Source organism: Netta rufina (genome assembly GCF_964035555.1).
Source record: "Netta rufina genome assembly, chromosome: 6".
Lineage (NCBI taxonomy): Eukaryota > Metazoa > Chordata > Aves > Anseriformes > Anatidae > Netta > Netta rufina.
The window spans coordinates 18878471-18897690 of NC_140129.1; the positions used below are offsets into that span (position 1 = coordinate 18878471).

Consider the following 19220-nt stretch of genomic DNA (forward strand, 5'->3'; position numbering starts at 1 on the left):
CCTGTCTTTAGTAGTTAGGTAATTTAGTAAAATTAAGAACTCTTGGCTAAAAGGAAAAGAGAAACATTTAGGTACAAATATATCAGAATATTATATATATATATTAAAAAAAAAAAAAAAAGACAGCCCAACCTAATCTTTTTGTGAAGAAATGGGTGTACCAACATGGCAACAACTGTTGTAGCTCAGACTTGTCCTCCAAAGAAAGATTTGCTAACATACATAGCAAAACAAGCAGTGGACAACGTTAGACACAAATTAAACTACCTTTGAATCAGCTTCCCAACACTGATGCATCAGTTCTGCAAAACTTCTGGGACAACTGCTTGGAATGGTTAATCTCTAATGGAGATAATAAAAAAAAAAAGTAATTAGAAACATTTCCCTTTAAGGTGCTAATAATAGATTTTCTGTAGGAGCAAAGCAGTTAAAACGAGTAAAACACACTCCTCTTTCATTTTAAACACAATATAAAAACTGATGATTGACGTTAAAAAAAAAAAAAAAAGAAAGAAAAAGACCAACACCGGTAAGACATACAATTAATTAGTAGACTTATAAAGAAGGAATGGAACAGATATACCAGTGGAGTTGCTCAAAAAAACTAGGAGACAAGGAAGTAAAAATGAGGCAAACAGATATTAGTACTAAAATATAACAGTCTGTAGAGATAACTACTGCACTGCATTGTCTTACAAAATGCTTGTCAAGATAGGTATAATGTACAGGCTGGCTTAATTCCTTTCTCCCACACAGATGCATAACACCATAATCAGTTTTGATATACCAAGTGGCAGAAATATAGAGTACACTGAGTTAAAAAGAGTTAAGTGAAGCTCTACATGACACAAGAGACGTTTCATGAGCCTGTGGTCAGAACAATTAGTGAGGACATGCAGATCTCAGAGAACACTCACAGAGCACAGTGAACTCATATAAATATTTTCTGATGACTGAAGACAAAGAGTTGCTGGTTATAGCCAGGACAACTGACTACACAGAATTAGAAGCTGGTTTGGTTTCCTTTGCTGAGTTTTAAACTGTGAAAAAAAATTCTTTCACAGTCTTAAATGACATTTAGTTTAAAGAATCTGTCTCCAGATTGGAAAGCCTAAAAGCAAATCTGTATATTCGTGTATATATTCATGAATACAAGCCTCTCCAGTTGCTTATATGTGCATCCCAACGTTACACATATAAGGAGATCCCTTCTGCTCTCGATAAGGCAACTAATTGACTTCACATGTTTCATACTAAAGTAAAGAAATATTTAGATAGAAAAAACAGTTCCTCAGTGCAAATTAGTCCAAATATGAGGAATCAAGATAGTAAAAGGTTTCCTTGTCCTGTAGCAGGTAAGAAACAGATATTACAGTCCTGTTTAGACCAACCTGCCAGGAAGACCCTTTGATCTGTCCTACTCTGACATTTTGTATGTAAACCAGAGCAAGTTGTGTCAAATTTTGCACCATTATGTGACTCCAACATGATCTGCAAAGCCTTACAAACCACAGCAGCCAAAGTAAGAGTTAACAAGTTCTGCTGCACAAGCATGTCAATACCATGAAAACTCAAAACAGGAGATAGAGTCTGGGCACTGCAGAAGTATGATTATTTTAATAATGTAATACCTTAAGGTGCAAAGCTTTCCATGCAAGAAATACACAGAAATTTGTACAATGCATAAACAAATTGTACTGCTGCTTGATTTTTGGTTGAGTCATTAACCTAAAAATACACTGGCTAGTCTTGCTACAGTATTTGTCTGTAACCCTCACTGTTCCAGGAGGTGGAAAATAAGTTGCAATCATCATTTACATGTGTCTCCCTTGGGCAGAGTTTTATGTAGTAGTGTAGAGGTAGCAAGTTCCAAAAGTACCAGATAATAATAAAGATGACACTTCTCATTAGCAGTTTATGAGATTATACCTAGTATAATCTGAACTCTCATGTTTTTCTTTTCTGGGTTAAAAAAATATATAATTATATAGAAACTCTAGCAGAATATAAATCACACTGTGAAATAATGTGGAGTGTCAAAAGAGATCCATATAGAGTTGTTAAAATCCACTTTGTTTGCTGGGCTCCAGATTTGCAAAGTGGGATTTTCAACCTCAGCAATTATGTTTTGGCCTCAATCCCACACTGTTTTTAACAAGAGACTTAGAGTGTAAAGAATGAAGGCCTGGCTCAACAGTGACTCAATTCTGTTGTGAACTGGACTCATGAAAGCCCATTAATGTCAATAGATGGAACTGAGAACAGAACCCGGTCCTCATACTTGCTTTGGAACATAGAAACTGGGGAAAAAAAATACAAGCATAACGTATGCCAACTCTTACAAGGCTTATGCTGGGCATGGTCCCTAAATCACGGGCAGAGAAAATAATAACAATGTAAGTAAGTTCATGTTTTCAAAGCTTCCTGGAACAATTACAGAGAAGATGGTACCAACTGGCTAGTGGTACCTGGCAGATATACTGCTGGCTTTGAAAATTTCAACCATTAGGTTTCTCCAGCCATGAGTGTGATAGCTGTCACGTCCACATTTTTCTCATACTATATTTTACACAGTTCCTCACTCTGGAAAACTGTAGAGAAATGTGCGCCATCTTTCACTATATGACTGAATCTCTTTACAACATTCCCAATGCCACTATGTGTCCCTTCCATAAACCTGTACATTTAGAGTAGAATGTAGTACTGTTGATGGAAGTCTTAATGGTTCCACCTTCTTCAAACTGATAGATGAGGCTCTTCCTAAACTAATAGAAAGAGTCTTACTGTGCCTCCTGCTCTGCTACACACTGTTGATGACCACGGACATAATCTTCAGACTGTTAACGTAGCATTTCCAACTAATGAGTATATCACAGTATCACTCACTGGAATTAATCTCAAGCAGAAGAAAAAAAAGAGACAAAAAAAGCCACCAACAAAAAATATTAAACTAAGAGGAGGAAACCTAACTCTACTGTTTAACTCTGAAGCATTTTGAGAAACAGTTTATGTAGAATAATAGAAATCTGTATTGTACAGGCACTGCCTCACCATTGTAATGTTTCCCAAGCTTCCGCTGTGTCTAGATAGAGGAGGTTTCATCTTTGTGGAGGATTTCCATGCTTGTCTGTGTGTGGTACAGTCACAACTTTAAATGTTTTTTACATGTAGTTACTGTCTTTGATATCAAGGGACTATGTGTTCAGATATACGCTCACATGTCCAACTAACTGAAAGCCTCAATTTGTAAGAAGAAGAAAAGCGAGGCTGGGGACACTGTACAAACGGTGTTTACACCACTGAAGTGCTTTTGAAATGGAAAGACTCTGCATGAGGAGGCTTGCAGCTATGCCACAGCCTTGCCGATACCAGTGAGGAGCTCATCTTCAATGTAGTGTTGAACGTAGGTGGCAAAACTGTAATTTCTCTCTTTTTTTAAAACTATTTTTTCTTCTTTTATTTTTGAAATTTTCATCTAAGCGGCAGTTTCTTGTACTATAGTGACTCCTGCTGGGAGAGTTAAGTTGAAGTAGCTGAAGGTCTCTTACAGATATATCAACTCCCGGCCAGTAAAAAGATGTCCTAAACGCAGGAGATGGAGTTAAACTGTTCCCCTACCTTGGACGCAATGGCTTCTTTCATCACTAAGAACAAACCCCTAGGTTTTACAATTGAGACTGAGAAACTAGTACAGTACTTGTACAATTTTTGATCTACAGCATCACGACGTGAAGCTGCAACAATTAGATGTAAAGGGTCCATTCATGAGGAATAACATCACTTTGACCCTTTGTGTTAGCTCCTACTGCTAATCTTTCCATACGCGTGAACTTACTTTCAATTTGAAGAAGATGAAAAAGTCTTTTGCAAAACCCCAATACTGTTTTCTGATCTATGTACCTGAATGTAGAAACGTAGTCTTACCTCGTTTTTTTCCACTACAAGCCAAGCTACTTGTAATCCTTCCAAGCCTTTAAAGGGGACCTCCCTTGTTAGCATCTCCCAGAGAACCTGGAACAGAAAAAAAGAAAAGAATTTTTATTTCTGTACTTTGTATTTAAAATACATTATTAAACCTTGATACAGCACTATTCTGTATCCAATTATCAGGCAACCAGTAACCATTTGCAGGAACTTGGACCAGTGTTTGTGTGCAAGATACTCTGACTAAATTAATTTGGATGTTTTTGCTTTTTCCTCTACAGTACAACCCAGATAAAAAACTGGGTTGTGTGGGGTCTAATGCCTGCAATTTTGTGAGAGCCATGGGAATTGCTTTTTACTTTCTCTGTACACTATGTCACATTTGGCAGTTGAGACTTGGGTAGACAATGAACTCCTCCACTCCTTCTCAGCCCCAAGTAGACACATCCTTGCTTTTCAGTCATTTTGCATTTAAAAATATTTATTTATGATTGCAACTAGTGCTTTTAAATAGTCAGAATCTGATCCATTCAGTATTTTGCTCCTATAAAATGCCTACAAAAACATTAAATATAATATTGCAAGCACAGACGTAATTGTTAATCCCCAAGTATGTGATTATGTTAAACTAAACAATATACAGCCTATTGACAATTATTCTATTCTCTGTCCATATCTTATGGACACACTAATCATAGATACAAAAAAACCCTCCTAATTTCACACGCTTTCAGCATTTTAGTAACACAGCACATGAGAATCTGAGCTGCTCTGTAGAAAAGAGTTTGGCATCACCAAAAAGGCTTGCAGGTCATTGAATCTAACTTGTTTTTCTGCCACAGGGACTACATCTTGGCATTCAATCAAATTAACAGGCACTTTGTACCTTCACTTGTATGTGTCTATTTTTTTATCAGAACCTTCATATACTTATCTTGTTACAAATGTCTGCATAGAAACTTTTTCTTCCATTCACATGCCAAACACAACAACAATAAATGACATAATCTATTTAGCATGTGACCAAATGTATTAAGAGCCTTATGCAAGTCTCTACATCCTCACTGGCTGGGTTAGTACCCAGGCTCATTCCAGCTACATCATTTTGAATGGATTCTGGCCAACTATGAAGGTAATTAAAAGAAAAATGAGAGAATATTGGCAGATGCTGCTCAAGCAGAAAAAAATGCACTGAAGCAGAGTTGGGCCTTTAATCAAGTGAACAGGGTACTCCATCAATAGACGTATTTGAATAATTCTGCTTGAGTCGGAAGACTGAATAGTAAAGGTAAATATATCTTGGAAAAATAAGTAAAAGAACAGTTTTCCTGAGAATAAAAAATATATGAGGAAAGCTCTTCATAGACTTATTCATTTCTCCTGTTTGCCCCAATTCATTCTCCTTAGAAGAAGAAAAGCACTTTGATTTGTAATTCCAATTCTCACCTCTCTACTGGTTGAGAAGGACATTTAACTGTGAGAGAATGAAATAAGTTAGCAGCCCAAGGTACTTCAGTCAGAAAAGCAGTGTACAAAACCGTTTAAAAACAAAAACCCCTGGACCAAATCAAACATGCAGTGGAGCAGTCTTCCAGAACCAGCTCATTTGAATAATAGGAAACCATGAAGAAGAAACCCAAGTTTGCACATCAGATAGAGCAAGCAGTATCTAAATACCTCTTCCAAGTACAGAACACAATGAAATACACATTAAATGTCTCTGAGAGCCCTGAGCTGGAAAACTCCACTGTTCTATTTGCTTTCAGAAGATTGAATTGTAAGGGTTGTCTAGTTTCATTCATGCACGTAAGTCTGTGCAGAACATTTTGCAACAAATTCCTTTATCATGACACCTCTAGTGTTTATTTCCACTGCCTGTATGGATCACTACTTTCCTAACCAACAGTGACAGCTTAAAATACTTCTATACTGCACACAGTTCGAGAGGAAAACAGCAGTCTTACTAGACACGAAGAATTTTTCTTAATGCTTTATTTATCACTAAAAGGATAGGAAAGTAAAAAAAATAAATAAATAAAAATTGGCATGCCAGAAACCCTTGCATTGATTTACACAACTTTAGAGCAACGTTCAAACAACATAAATTTTATATTCAGGCCAAAGGTGTAGAAAAAGATCTTCCTTCCAGTGATGACGTGTCAGTATCTCCAGTTTCATAGGACTGTCAACCTGTCTCATGAATCAGCTACCCTGAATCATAAGCTAAGATGAATGAGAGCATTACTGGTTTTACAAAAACAAAACAAAACAACAAAAACAAAACAACATCAAATGGGTATCTTCTGTATTCCCATTTGCTGCTTCCTGTCCCCAGGGTCATTCAGCAGCAGAAAACGCACCAGAACCTGACTTACCCTGGCCTCTTTATTGCAATATACACTCTGACCATTTTCTGAACTCGGTCCTCAGCTCCTATCATACAGAACCTAATCTATCTTCCTTTTCTAGTATAATTTGAGAGACTGACATGATTCACTTCCACTCCCATCTTTGATGGTGAAGATCACCTGCTTTCCTGATCACATGACATCCCTCTGATGACAGACAGCAGGTGTTCACAGAGAAATAGCGAAGTTAGATACGGTGATGGAAAACAAATCGAGATCATTTGTAGTGGTTTGTAAGCTGTGGCATGTGAAGATGTTAGGATCATCTCTGCATACAGAGAAACAGAGTGAGAGATAAAGGTATGAATGTTCTTTCCATACATGAAGCTGAGAATAAGAATGAAATGTCTTCAGTTCTGTCAGTTCAGCTGTGCATTTCAATTCTTATCCTGTCATCTATGTGACAACAATCTAGAGAAGAAACAAAAAAAATGCCAACCCCCATGCAAAGCCAACAAAAATTGAAAGTGCCATACAGGACAGGGAACATCCAAATAAGTAGTTTGAGGAAAAACAATAACAAGCATGGAAAACCTTCACTGAAAAAAAAAAAAAAGAAATGCTTTCTCTTCATAGGAAAGTGTACACAGATGAGGATCAGGAGCCACAGCTATCAGAAGTACAGCATGAGCAGAAAGCATTGTTCTCTTAGAGGTACTGCCCTTTGCCATGAAAATTAGGTCAGTCTCCTCTGGATTGATCCAAGTGGAAGTTAAAGATCTCATAATTCTTTTCAAAAAAAGAGTAAGGGATAACCCCTGAAGCTGGCCAACATTCCCTCTATAAATAACATATGTCCTCATAGCTAAAGTAATGTATGAACTATTGCTAGGAGTGCAACAGCTGCTACATTTAACTCATCTCTATGCTACCAATAGCCAATTCATGCTTTTACTTTTTCATTCTTGTAAGCATTTAAAATTACATTGCGTACTTATACAGGTACACAAACACACACTACCATCCACTACAAACACTTTTGCCAGGTTAACATGTTCCGAGCATCTATCTTCATGATTTCAGAACAGCTTTTAGAGAGAACACTGTAGTTCCACAGACACTTCCATATCTTGAAGAGAAGCAGAAAATCATTTTTGAGCAACGCAGACAATGATCTGATATCCTTACTGCGAGTGAACTTATGGGTTGATCACTTGTGGCACTTGCTCAAGAGTATGGATTTGGAAATGGATTAGAAAAGTGAATCACAGCATAGCTAAAGGAAGTTCAAAATCTGTCTTTGTGGCATAATAAATCTCCTAGAATATTTAGCTTTAGCATTTCCTAGGCTGTACTATGTATTACTTACTGTTTATCTCAAGTAGAATATATGGTACTGTTTATCCACCCAGGAAGAGCATGAGAAGCTAACATGAACATTAGCTACAAATACATATGCAACTGTTTGCAAAGAGGGAAGTTCATTTCAGGTGAGAAGCAAATTGGACTTATGATGTACAGGAAGACTTTGACACTTCACGGGAAAAGTGCTCTCAGACTCGAGCAGAATATTTAAAATCACAGATTAGTTTGTAGAAAGAAAAGCCAGCCAGGAAAGGAAAAAAAAAAAAAAAAAAGATAATAAATTAAAGAAACTTATAGGAATGGTAACAAATACCATGAACAGAATATCTATTCCTAGCATCTTATTAGTTTACATTTGAAATGATTCTGTTCTTTGTTAACAAGCCTTTAACTGAAGAAATGCAGATTTGTCTCTCTAGCACAAAAGCTGCTGGCAAGTGTTACACTTTGAAAAAGGATTCTTTAAATGTTGTTTTTACAGATGATAATCATTTGACAAGACAAAAATACCCCTTCTAAGATTTTTTTTGTTTTCAGTCTCCTAACTAATTCTTTGATAATCCAACACTTATAACAGGGAGACTCCAACTTTCAAAGTTATATTCTGACAATTTCCTGCTTTCTGACAACTCCATTATGTCAGTAATTTCATCAACTGAGAACTTGGGCCACTGCCATTCTTCATTTCTACCCCTGAATCTCCTCTGAAAACAATGGTGTTCCAAGACATAGCATTGGAGTTATAAAATGATTTCTAAGTGTTTATGAATTCATAAGCTTTTACCCACAGTAGAGCACATTAGCTCAAAAACAGTATGTTAAAAAATGTGGGTCAAATATTATTAGGCATACTGAGGTAGCACTATACACCCATAACCACATTAAAATATTCTAGTAACACTAAACTGGTTTCATACTGAGAGCAGTTCAGTTTTAGCTTCAAGCACAGAAGTGTCAAAGGAGCTTTACTTTTTGGATGTGAAGTAAACTCTGTGTGACATACTGTTCCCACAGATCTGGTAATACTTGATATGATAGAATATTAAACAATTTCTTACCTTCTCCTACTCCTAGAATGTTACTTGAAGTCAATTCACACCAAGATGACTATGTGAAGAGTCTTGAACTGTAAGACCTTTTCTGGAATTTCTCCTCTAACATTTTTTCTTTGTTTTGGAATTGGAATGTTTCCCTTCAGTGGATAATATATGATTGCTTCCAGTAACAGTTCACATTAACATTTACATTTGTTAGCTTATGTTCTATTACTGTTTGTGCCCTAGTTAAGTTAAGCAAGGATTTTTAAATCTGCTGATATAGGCTTCTTCTTTCCCCTTACAAACTGTCAACCTTTCATTTGTAAGATACCCCAACATCATCTCTCATATTTTTTCACTATAAACAAATGTTTGACAAAAAGTTTATGTAACCTATGTAGCCTTCCACTGGGACATCAGCTTAGCTATGTAAGACCATAGGTGCTAGTTTAAAAATACAGTGCATCCCTTACATCTCTTCCCACCCCTCAAAGAGAAAGGGGCAATATTTTATAATATATTGTTCTGAAACAACTCCCCATTCTGTCACCAACAGTGGAACCCAAACCCAAAAAGCTATGTAAACAGATACGTGTGCAGACTATAACCCCACTTCCTTTTTCTTTCCTCCCAAAGTATTAATTACTGCTGTCATGGAAAGGTTATGGGGCAAGATTCATAATTGGTCTGACCAGTACTCTTTCTATCCTATTCTGTATTGCAGAGCAAAACTAATTTAGAGTTTGACTGTGGACAAAGTGAAATAATTCACATGACTCTACCTACAAATCTGACATTCTAATGCACTATTACTGATTATTTCCCCTTCATATAAATGACAAAGCCATGCTGGCATTCTCTGTATTTTTAGATTGGGCCTCTATCTCCACAAGAGGTACAGCTTCTATTTTCTCAGCTACCAGGTAACGATACCAGAATCTTTTAAACAGTTAAGCATAGAAAAGTGGCTACCTTTTTGATATAAACTCAGTGACGTTCCATTTTATGGAAGTTCTGGTATACACCTATTACAACACAACCTTTTTCTCTTCTGCTTCACTAAAGCACAAGCAGAGATTAATGATGCAGATTGCTCAGTGGTTCCTGCAAGCCTTCTGACATATGCTGAATACTTGCGGTAAAGCATGCATTTCCCACACTGGCATGCTGCTAATCTAATCAGATATGGACCTTACCAAACATGCAAGACACTGTTCTTCCTATCATTTTTAAACACGTAATTATAAATTACGGGTGAGGCCTGAAAAAGTGTGATATTTTTTGCTGTCCTTATTTAGAATTGTTGTTCCTGCATCCCATGAATTCTGTTACACTGGAGTTCTGCTACTATGCAGAGAGAAATTAGAGGCACTTACCACTCCGTACGAGTATGTGTCACATGTTTCAGACACTGGGAGACTTTGGATGACTTCTGGAGCCATCCATGGAAAAGTGCCCACTAATGACATGTGTGTTGTATGTGAGTGGAACCTTGAGGCACCAAAATCACAGATCTGGCAAAAATAAACAGATAGTAGAGTGTCAACTTAATTTATCAGCCATCAAAAGATCAAGCAGCAGCATCTCTCACATAATTAAAGTGTTCATACCTTTAACACGCCATCAGCAGCTATAACAACTAAAAATGAAAAAAAAACAATAGGTTACAAGAATGCCTTTAAAAACAAATGCAATATGTTTTCACAGAAAAAAAGAAAAAAAAAGTTTGCACTTTATCAAGAAAGCAATTCCATGCTCAGTGAGCACCCAAATATGCAGACATTCACAATTGTCCTGGTTTCTCTGAGCAGGTTTGGAGACCATCTGCTGAATACCTGAAAGCCTCTGAACAACTGCAAAGCCTTTCAGGTCTTACTAAGTTCAAAGACAGCAACACACCTATAACTAAAATACAGATAAGCTCCCTTGTCTCCAATGTAGCAGTTAGGCTTAACAGCAAACTCTCCAAAAGATTTGTTAAATGAAAAAAAAAAATAAAAAGGAGATAATTTACAACTGAAATTAGATCTAGTTTTCTTGTGACTATTATTCCCCTGTGCAGATTATTAAAATTGAGTCCCTCCTGTCCCACTACTAGATAATGTTTCAGTTCAAATCAATATTCAGCAAATTTCATAAATGCTTGTCAACTGCCAAGTACAGTCTAAACAGTGCAGCTCTATGCTGAGTGTGCATTACTCAAAAGCATGACTATCTGTCAAACCACAAAACAGGCCATGACAAAAACAAGATTTTCAGATAGGAAATAATAGGTCTTATCCAGTCTACTGTGTCTGGTGCATGCCAGTCTTCCCTGGTACTCAACAGTTCTGAATAGAAAAAACAAGTGAGGAGTGTACAGGCAATCTCTGACAGCTGATAAGATGGACACAATCACGGTCAGCCAGACACAATTTGAAAAGAGCCCTCCACAATGCTCTAAATGACACCAGGGACAGTAGCAGAGCTCCAACAGCTTCAGAACAGAGAGGAGGGAGGAGAAGGAAATAGACTTTTCTGTGCCACAGCAACAGCCAGTGCAGCTTGTTGACAGCCAAGGTGTTCTGCACATTCTCAAAGCTCAGGTACAGATCTGAGTGCTACAATTACAGGTAACAGTAAATACAGAGCATTTTATTGTTTTGCTACTTTACCATTCCTGGACTTCAGATCTCTGTGGATTACTTTGACTGGAGCTTCCATATGTAAATAGTGCATTCCTACACAAAACAAGAGAACAGTCTCGTTAGGCAGGCTGAGGGTGACCTCACTTATGAGCAGTCATGTTTTTTAGGTCCCATTACTCATCCTCGTTACAGGCTGGCATATGTGCAGGCTGTATTGATTGGATGCGAGAAAAGCAAAGGTCCCCATAACCTGTTTGAGTAAAAATAACTAAGCAAAGCTCATATATCTCTCAGAGCACCTATATGGTATGTTAATGCTTTTTAACGTCATATTTAGTTATTTTCTCTAGTGTGTAGAGAAATGAATGGTATGAATTTAATGTTCATTAGTTTACACTAATTCTTGTGTGGTCACAGAGAACCCAAAGGACAGAACAGTTTGTTCTGTATCATTATATGAAAAATGTCAGTATGTTTACTGAGAACAAGCTTCCTTAAATATACCAATTCAAATAAAATGTAAGGATAATTATGCACTTTACCTCATAATTACACTACATCAGCAAGATTATCCTCTTGGGACTTAGGGGCAAACCATAAGTAAAACTGGCTCACAGAAGGCATTTTCACTCCTGAAATGATTTCTGACTCAAAATAATCAAGAAACATATTAAACAGTGAATGCTTGATATTTTTGTTGTTGTTTGTGTTCTTTTATGGGCAATTTGAATAAGGAAGTAGAGGAAAGCTTTTCTGACTTCATAGGGAAAGAATCTCCAGCTTTACACCCTGCTGACTGTGTAAGACATAACATACCACTGGTCTTGCTTACCTTTAGCTATGTCAGTTGCCCAGGTCATGATATGATCCATATCCATCTCTTCACTTTTGTTACTATTAATGTAATCAAACAGTGAGCCAGCAGAAGCATATTCTATTAGAAAAAAAAAAAAAAAAAGGAAAAAAAGCACATGACAGTTTTAAACACTGCACCTAAATTCAAAGATCTAATAGAAACTCTGCCAGCTGCAGAAAGCAGCCAACTTCAAGCTTAATTTGCATTCAGCAGCAAACGTTATTAGTAGCGTAGTAGGAGAGTAGTAGTTTGTTCCGGCTGTCCCAGCACAGACATAATTTACTGCTACGGGAAAAGAAATGTAAAATAATCTGTAATGACAGGCTTTAAAATTAAAAGGCGTTAGAAAGCTCTGGTGTAAAGAGAGCTCAGGCAAGGCAGTTCAAATTCTGGAGTAAAAGGTTCTGGTGATTATTTTCTTTTTAAAGATTTATGAAGGATAGTTCTGTTCAGAGAGAGACCTATGTAAAAATGGTAACACACCACTGAGCAATTTAGTCCACTTGTGACTTTACAGCTGGCATGCAAATGGTGTTAAGCTTTCACTGCTTTATATTCTGTTGGCCTAGGGCAAGTCAGCACAGCTAAGAAAGCAAGATGTTTTCTTACTCTCCTTATTCAGCATCAACAGAAGCTTTTCCTAACTTCTTTCACCTACACCTACAGAAACCCACAGCAGGATCATGCAGGTAGAAACAAAGGCTTTTTTGGCCTGTCAGTGTTTGAGAGTGTGACAGACAGAATCCAGTCTGACTTTCAGGGCTCACAGGGCTGTGAGCTGGAATACCAAGCTCATTACACCTACACACTTTTAAGTGGGGAACTGGAAACAACAGAAACCTCCACAGTGCCACTTCTATATAGCTTGAAATTCTTCCATATTTAAACAGTGAACGTTCCTCTCCCAACCAGAACAGCAGTTAACAGATGAGATTGGTGGTACCAGATCTCCCCTATTATTTCAAAGAGGATACTCCCCACTAATCAGCAGTACTGTGTTTAAATTATGCCCCATAACAAAGGATAATTATTTTGTTTTTTAAAAAGTTAAATCAGGTATTAAATATATGGTGTTCTATTAGGAAGAACAGGTTTGCAAGTAGAAAGGGACATACAAAAATTAAATTTCCTACTTCCCCATCCAAGAATAGAGCAGATCAAGTAATTTATTCATTAACAAAAAATGAAAGGAAGAAACTATGGACTTAACACTAAAGCAAAGTTGGGCAAATCTCCATGTGCAGCAGGTCACACTCAGCAGCCTAAAGGCTGTAGCTTCTTTGTTTAGTATTTACTGTAATTTCCCAAATAAGCTTTATGCTTATTTAGTTTTTTTGGTGAACCATGAACAAATACAAGATATTGCTCATCAGCTGAAGAAGCTGATACATTTTCTTCTTTCTGATTGCCAGGACAGAGTGAGCACATGCTGCTGTGTGTAGTCCAAGTAGCACAAAGAGTAAGGGGATGCAAGAAGCAATTCCAAGCCTTCCGCCCCTGTCTCCAAAGGCTGTTCAGTGTGCTCTTTGGGCAATCTGCAGAATTTAAAACAAGATTCCCCAAATCTTCATAGCTAATGAGGCAAACCAGCTGGTATACAATTGAAATGCCTAATTTCTGCCATTTGAAAGCAGCAACAAAATCCATCCCACCTAAGACAACAAAAATATATCTGGATTGCTGTTCATAATAGTATTAATCAATGAATGATAGATCATCGTAGGGTAAGTGCATACAAAGCAAACATTGCTCGTCACCAACGAAATTGAAAGCATGGGGAGACTACTAAGTGGGGAAGGAAACTCTGGGACAAGACAGAATCTGCAGCCTAGAATATGGGAGGCCACATGAGAAGATCCCATCGCTAAATGAAAGGAAAGAGGGAGTAAATAGGAAGTCACTTGCAAGCAAACACTAGTGGTAAGTTAGTTTTGGTTCATTGCTGCAGGACCATCAGCTGCAAGTAGCCCCTGCAGGAGACAGGCATGCTGCTTCTGATGTCACCGAAAGAGGACCAAGCTGCTGACCTGCACATTTCCTCAATTAAAACATCAGCTTTTTTTTACCCATGATGTCATTATATATCTTATAAATGGATTCTTCAGGAATAGGCTGGCTGGACACTTTGCATGCCTCTACAATGCATAATTTGATCTGCCGGGGACAGGGATAACTGAGATCCCTGAGCCCTTCACTGCTCTGTGTGAATGGAGACGAGCAATCTTCAAGCAACACAGCTCGATCCTTTAGTATTTCTCCTCTGTATCTATTGTGCCACGGGTTTTTACAAGAGGGATATAGATTTGAAAATTATATTGTCAGGGTATTTTTTTTTTTCAATGAAGGATAAGAGGTATTTGCTTTAGAAAGAAAAGTTGCAAATAGCAAACTGTCCTTTCCCTGTGGGATACATCGTATGCTTCTGCACAGAGGGGACACACAAGCTGCAAGAATCTTTAGGGAGGAAGCAGCAGTGATCAAAAACCAGATCTGAAAGCTAGACATCAAGACTGCTGTTGGCAGTCAACGACATCTAGAACGATGTGATTCATGTCAGCAGCTTGAGGGGCTGGATCATGAGCAGTAACACTGACATACATCCCAGTGGGGGAAACATGTTTTGACTGCACATGTAGATTTTCTCATTCCTATGGGGCATTCTCAGAGAACTATTTGACAATCCCACATAAGATGTTATGTATAGCCAATACTTAGCACATGCCAATGCTTGGCTGAATGCCCTAATCTCCATCATTTTCAAGAATTATTAAGTTCTTAGGATTTCTTGCTTGGGATTTTCTCTTGCAAAACATGGATCTCTGACTAAACACAAGATTGAAACTGCAGCACTGAAAACTACCCAGAAGACCATGGAGCGAACATCTCTCTAAAAGATAAGTCAAGCACAATTAGCATTTCTTTTCTCAGTAGCCACGCTCCCATTTGAAAACTGGGGAAATGTAGCCTTGCTCCCCTTCCATCCCAAGGGACTCTAGACTCCTTGGAAATTGCATGGAGAACCCAATGCAGTTTAAAAATAAAATGTTTTTTCCTTAGCCAGGATGGATTCAGAGCTCCTCAAATAGCAAAGTGGTTGGACCACACAGAGTATAGTCTCCTGCCCACAGACAGTTAAAGAGTCCCCATTCCCAATGACATAATAAACCACTTTAGCTGTTCTCTGTCCTGTGACTGGCAAGCAGGTCAAATGACCTTCTCTGAACACTGACCTTTTGTGAGATCAAACTGAGGACTTTCTGATCCAGACATCATTCTGAGGTGTTGATTACACATTTGCTTTGTTAGTCTGCTCTCTGGTTTACACTTATTAAACTTACATTACAAATAATTATATGACCTGACTTATTAACTTTCTACTATTTTTATTGCTTAAACCAGGTATTTAAGTTCCTTTCTGATATGTTATCACCAGTCCATGCTCCAATTGGTGCAGACTGTGGACACCCTTCATGCACCCCTGGAGTACTGGCTTCAACACCGCGACCTCCAGTAGCCTGACATGCCAGTAGGTACAGCAGCTCTGTATCTCACAAGTGCTCCCACCAGATTACACTGCCATCTGCTGTGATAACAGGAGGTCTAAGACACAGGTAGAAATAACTGAATTTTCAGAGGTTCTGTCCACAATCAGGAGGATTTCTACAGCTGATTAGAAGTTGTGTTTTTTTTCCAGCACGTGTTGCTGGGTGGACCCTTTGCAGCAGAAGCTCATGGAGAAACTTACACTAAAATGAAACCCTGGCCAGGGCAGCAAAGGTCAACAAGAAGATGATACTGCCTACAGACAGCTTGGTGCTATCTACATCCATAAAGACCAGGTTCTGCCCAGGAGGTGACAGACCACAGCTAGACCTGCTTTGTGGTGGGACAGCCCTATGGTGGCACAGCCCTGTGCCACTTGCAAGGCAATTGGCTCTGAGGCAGACGCGTTCTGCAGCAGAGCAGGGGATTGGACTGGCAGGGCTAATTTTTCTGGCACTGAGCTCACTCGAGGGAGCCGCCAGGACCCGGCAGCCCTCGTGAGGGAGGGGAACGAGGCGAGAAGGAGGCGTAGGCGGAGCCAGCAGCGCCCCCTCCCCGGCCGTTCAAAAGCTGCCCCTAGGGAGCGCGAGTGAGCAGGAGCACAGCAAGCAAGACTGGCAGTTAGGGCGTGGCACGGCAGTTAGGGTGTGGCGCAGCAGTTAGGGCGTGGCACGGCAGGGCGCAGCAGTTAGGGCGTGGCACGGCAGTTAGGGTGTGGCGCAGCAGTTAGGGCAGGGTGCAGCAGCTAGGGCGAGCAGAGAGGGCATAGCGTTCCCCCCCACCCATACGAACACCTCCTCTAACGGCGGTCTAGCGCTAGCTCAGCTGCAATGGTGTACACCAGGCACAGCGCTCTCCAGGAAGTCTGTACACACCCAGACCGACTGCCCGCTCAAAACTGCGGCAGTTCAGGTGTCCGGGTGCAGGGAGCGCCTGAGCCTGTTGCTACCACCCGCGGGGGACAGAGAGACTGTGTGCGTGAGGTGCGAGCAGGTGGACGACCTGGTCCGCCTGGTGGCAGAACTCAAGGAGAAGGGAGCTGAGCTTGTTCAGCCTGGAGAAAAGGAGGCTCAGGGGCGACCTTATCGCTCTTTACAGATACCTTAAAGGAGGCTGTAGCGAGGTGGGGGTTGGTCTGTTCTCCCACGTGCCTGGTGACAAGATGAGGGGGAATGGGCTAAAGTTGCGCCAGGGGTGTTTTAGGTTGGATATTAGGAAGAACTTCTTTACTGAGAGGGTTGTGAGGCATTGGAATGGGCTGCCCAGGGAAGTGGTGGAGTCACCATCCCTGGAGGTCTTTAAAAGATATTTAGATGTTGAACTCAGCGATATGGTTTAGTGGAGGACTTGTTAGTGTTAGGTCAGAGGTTGGACTTGATGATCTTGAGGTCTCTTCCAACCTAGACAATTCTGTGATAGTAATGCCTTTTCCTGGCAGCTGCACCAATCCTGTGCCTGAGGCCACACAAACAAAACTGCAGTGCTGAAGGTTGCCTCTCTGATCAGAGGTTTCTGAAAATGTTGTATGGGAAGAGAAAGAGCTGAGTACATTAATACCAGCTCCAAACCTGTCTTTCATAAAGATTCTGAGAACAGTAAAAAAATAAATGGCAGCATTTCAAACTGATACTACACTGTGTCACATGCAAACCTTATATAGGTGGTGGTGATGGGATAAATGTCCTCTATGCCTAAAGTAAAGAAGTCCTTTTTGAAGAAGAGCATTATGATCAAGTCAGGGGAATTCTCTTCTTTTGTAAAAATGATCAGGAAAAACATTCCCAACTTCTTTACCACTGGATGCACTGGATAACAGAAAAGTACAGAAAAGTGCTTGCTGAGCATCAGCCCACTAATCATGTACACAAAGTGGACAAATAAATAGTGGAAGCCAAGGGTAAAAATCTTCATTAAAAACCCTTAGATTTGTAACACATGCATTTGTCAGTACACTACTCTTTACAGCCAAATTCTCTGACGTGTTACAGCCCTACCGAAAGACATCCCCTAATCCACACTTTCATGGTTTTTCTCTCTCCAAACATTGTTTCCGCAGATTGTAGATTTCTTTGCTTTAGGTGTATTTTCTGCTACCATCTTACCTAGTTTCTCCTGTACAGGAAAAGGTAAAAAAAAAAAAAAAAAAAAAAAAAAAAAAATCACATCATCTGTAATGTATTTTTTTATCTGTACCAAATCCTAAGATAAGAGAAGGAAGCTTAAAAGGGTGATAAGAAAAACACCGCCACTACCACACACTTAAAAATAACCTCCACATAATTCTAGAAATGCAAGAATGAATGAAACCCAGGTTCTAGTGAATAAAGGGAATTGTCTTATGGTGTCTAATAAATCCCTGACCCTGTTTCAAGCTCTTCCTATGGTAGGGAAGTTCACAATGTAGATTCTCATTATTTTTTTTAGTACAGACAGAATTCATGGTGCAACTCTGCTCTGAGCAGACTCTCAGCCTCAAGCTCTCTCTCTCTCTCTTTTCACAGTGCTTGCGAGAACTTTTAAAATCTCAGAAAAGGGTAAGAAAACACAGTCAAAGGTTCCATCTAAAGGAGTGCTGAATTTGGGCATTATGAATGCCCCGGGATCCAACCGCTAGCAGTATGGTTCCCACTTCCAGCACTCCCATTCATGTTGAGGTAGGTGGTGCTGAGCATTGTAACATTCAAAGGAGACCAAAACAGTTAGAAAACAATGGAATTGGGTAAAGTTAATACTTCCTAACATCAGAGTTTGACAGAATCAAGATGAAGGTCAGACGAGAAATGCTTACCTGTAACTATGCCATAATTTGGAGGTTCAATGACAGCTCCATAGAACTGAATGATGTTTTTGTGACTGAGCACACTGAGTATTTCTGCCTGTTGAAAACAAGCAAACAAAAAAGGTAGGCAATTAAGAACAGTGCATTTACTATATTAGTTTATTTTAGACCCCCATGGATATACACACACACACGCATATAGGAAAGACTGTTCACAAATGATTGGCATTCGAAAACCACATGAGATAGTTTGGCACATGGATGCTTAGTATGTTTGGAAAAAAGATCATACAATTCTTTCATGACCAAGGCACAGATGTAGAAGCTAAGTTTGGAAAAACTGAAGGCTCTGGAAAATTTTGTTCAAAGAAAGACCCAGGATTTTTGGCAGGGTTGTAGCAGTTTTATCCAGAATTTGTGTTTGTGCACAGAGCACTGTGGGTTCAGTGAGTCCAGAGCTCCAGGCTGTTGGAGCATACCGTGCACACACAGCTCAATCTGATGTTTACTGGAGACATGGAGTTTGCTAGGCATGCGCTGTCGAGTGTAATCGAATATGCACAGCAAGCATGCTTGAGATTGCCAAATAGCCAGCAGTGCAGTTGAAACTGCTTCTCAGAGAAGGCTGCAGATGTTTAAAAAACCTGGATAAATAAACAGGATCTTTGAAGTCCACTTGAAAAATGCTTCTAGGTTTGACAGAGAGACTGCAAGAAATGAGAATGTATCCACATAAATTAA

At 39.2% G+C, this 19220-nt stretch overlaps 1 protein-coding gene across 1 annotated transcript in view; it reads right to left on the reverse strand.

The window, feature by feature from the left end:
* MAP3K20 (mitogen-activated protein kinase kinase kinase 20) overlaps window positions 1-19220 on the reverse strand; it is a 71899-nt gene that overhangs the window by 23552 nt on the left and 29127 nt on the right. The window contains exons 3-9 of the mRNA XM_084289214.1: window positions 18489-18576; window positions 12134-12235; window positions 11329-11394; window positions 10285-10313; window positions 10051-10188; window positions 3925-4011; window positions 268-342 (exon numbers count right to left, since the gene is read on the reverse strand). Coding sequence (XP_084145340.1) covers window positions 268-342; window positions 3925-4011; window positions 10051-10188; window positions 10285-10313; window positions 11329-11394; window positions 12134-12235; window positions 18489-18576 — 585 coding nt within the window. The remainder of the gene's footprint in view (window positions 1-267; window positions 343-3924; window positions 4012-10050; window positions 10189-10284; window positions 10314-11328; window positions 11395-12133; window positions 12236-18488; window positions 18577-19220) is intronic.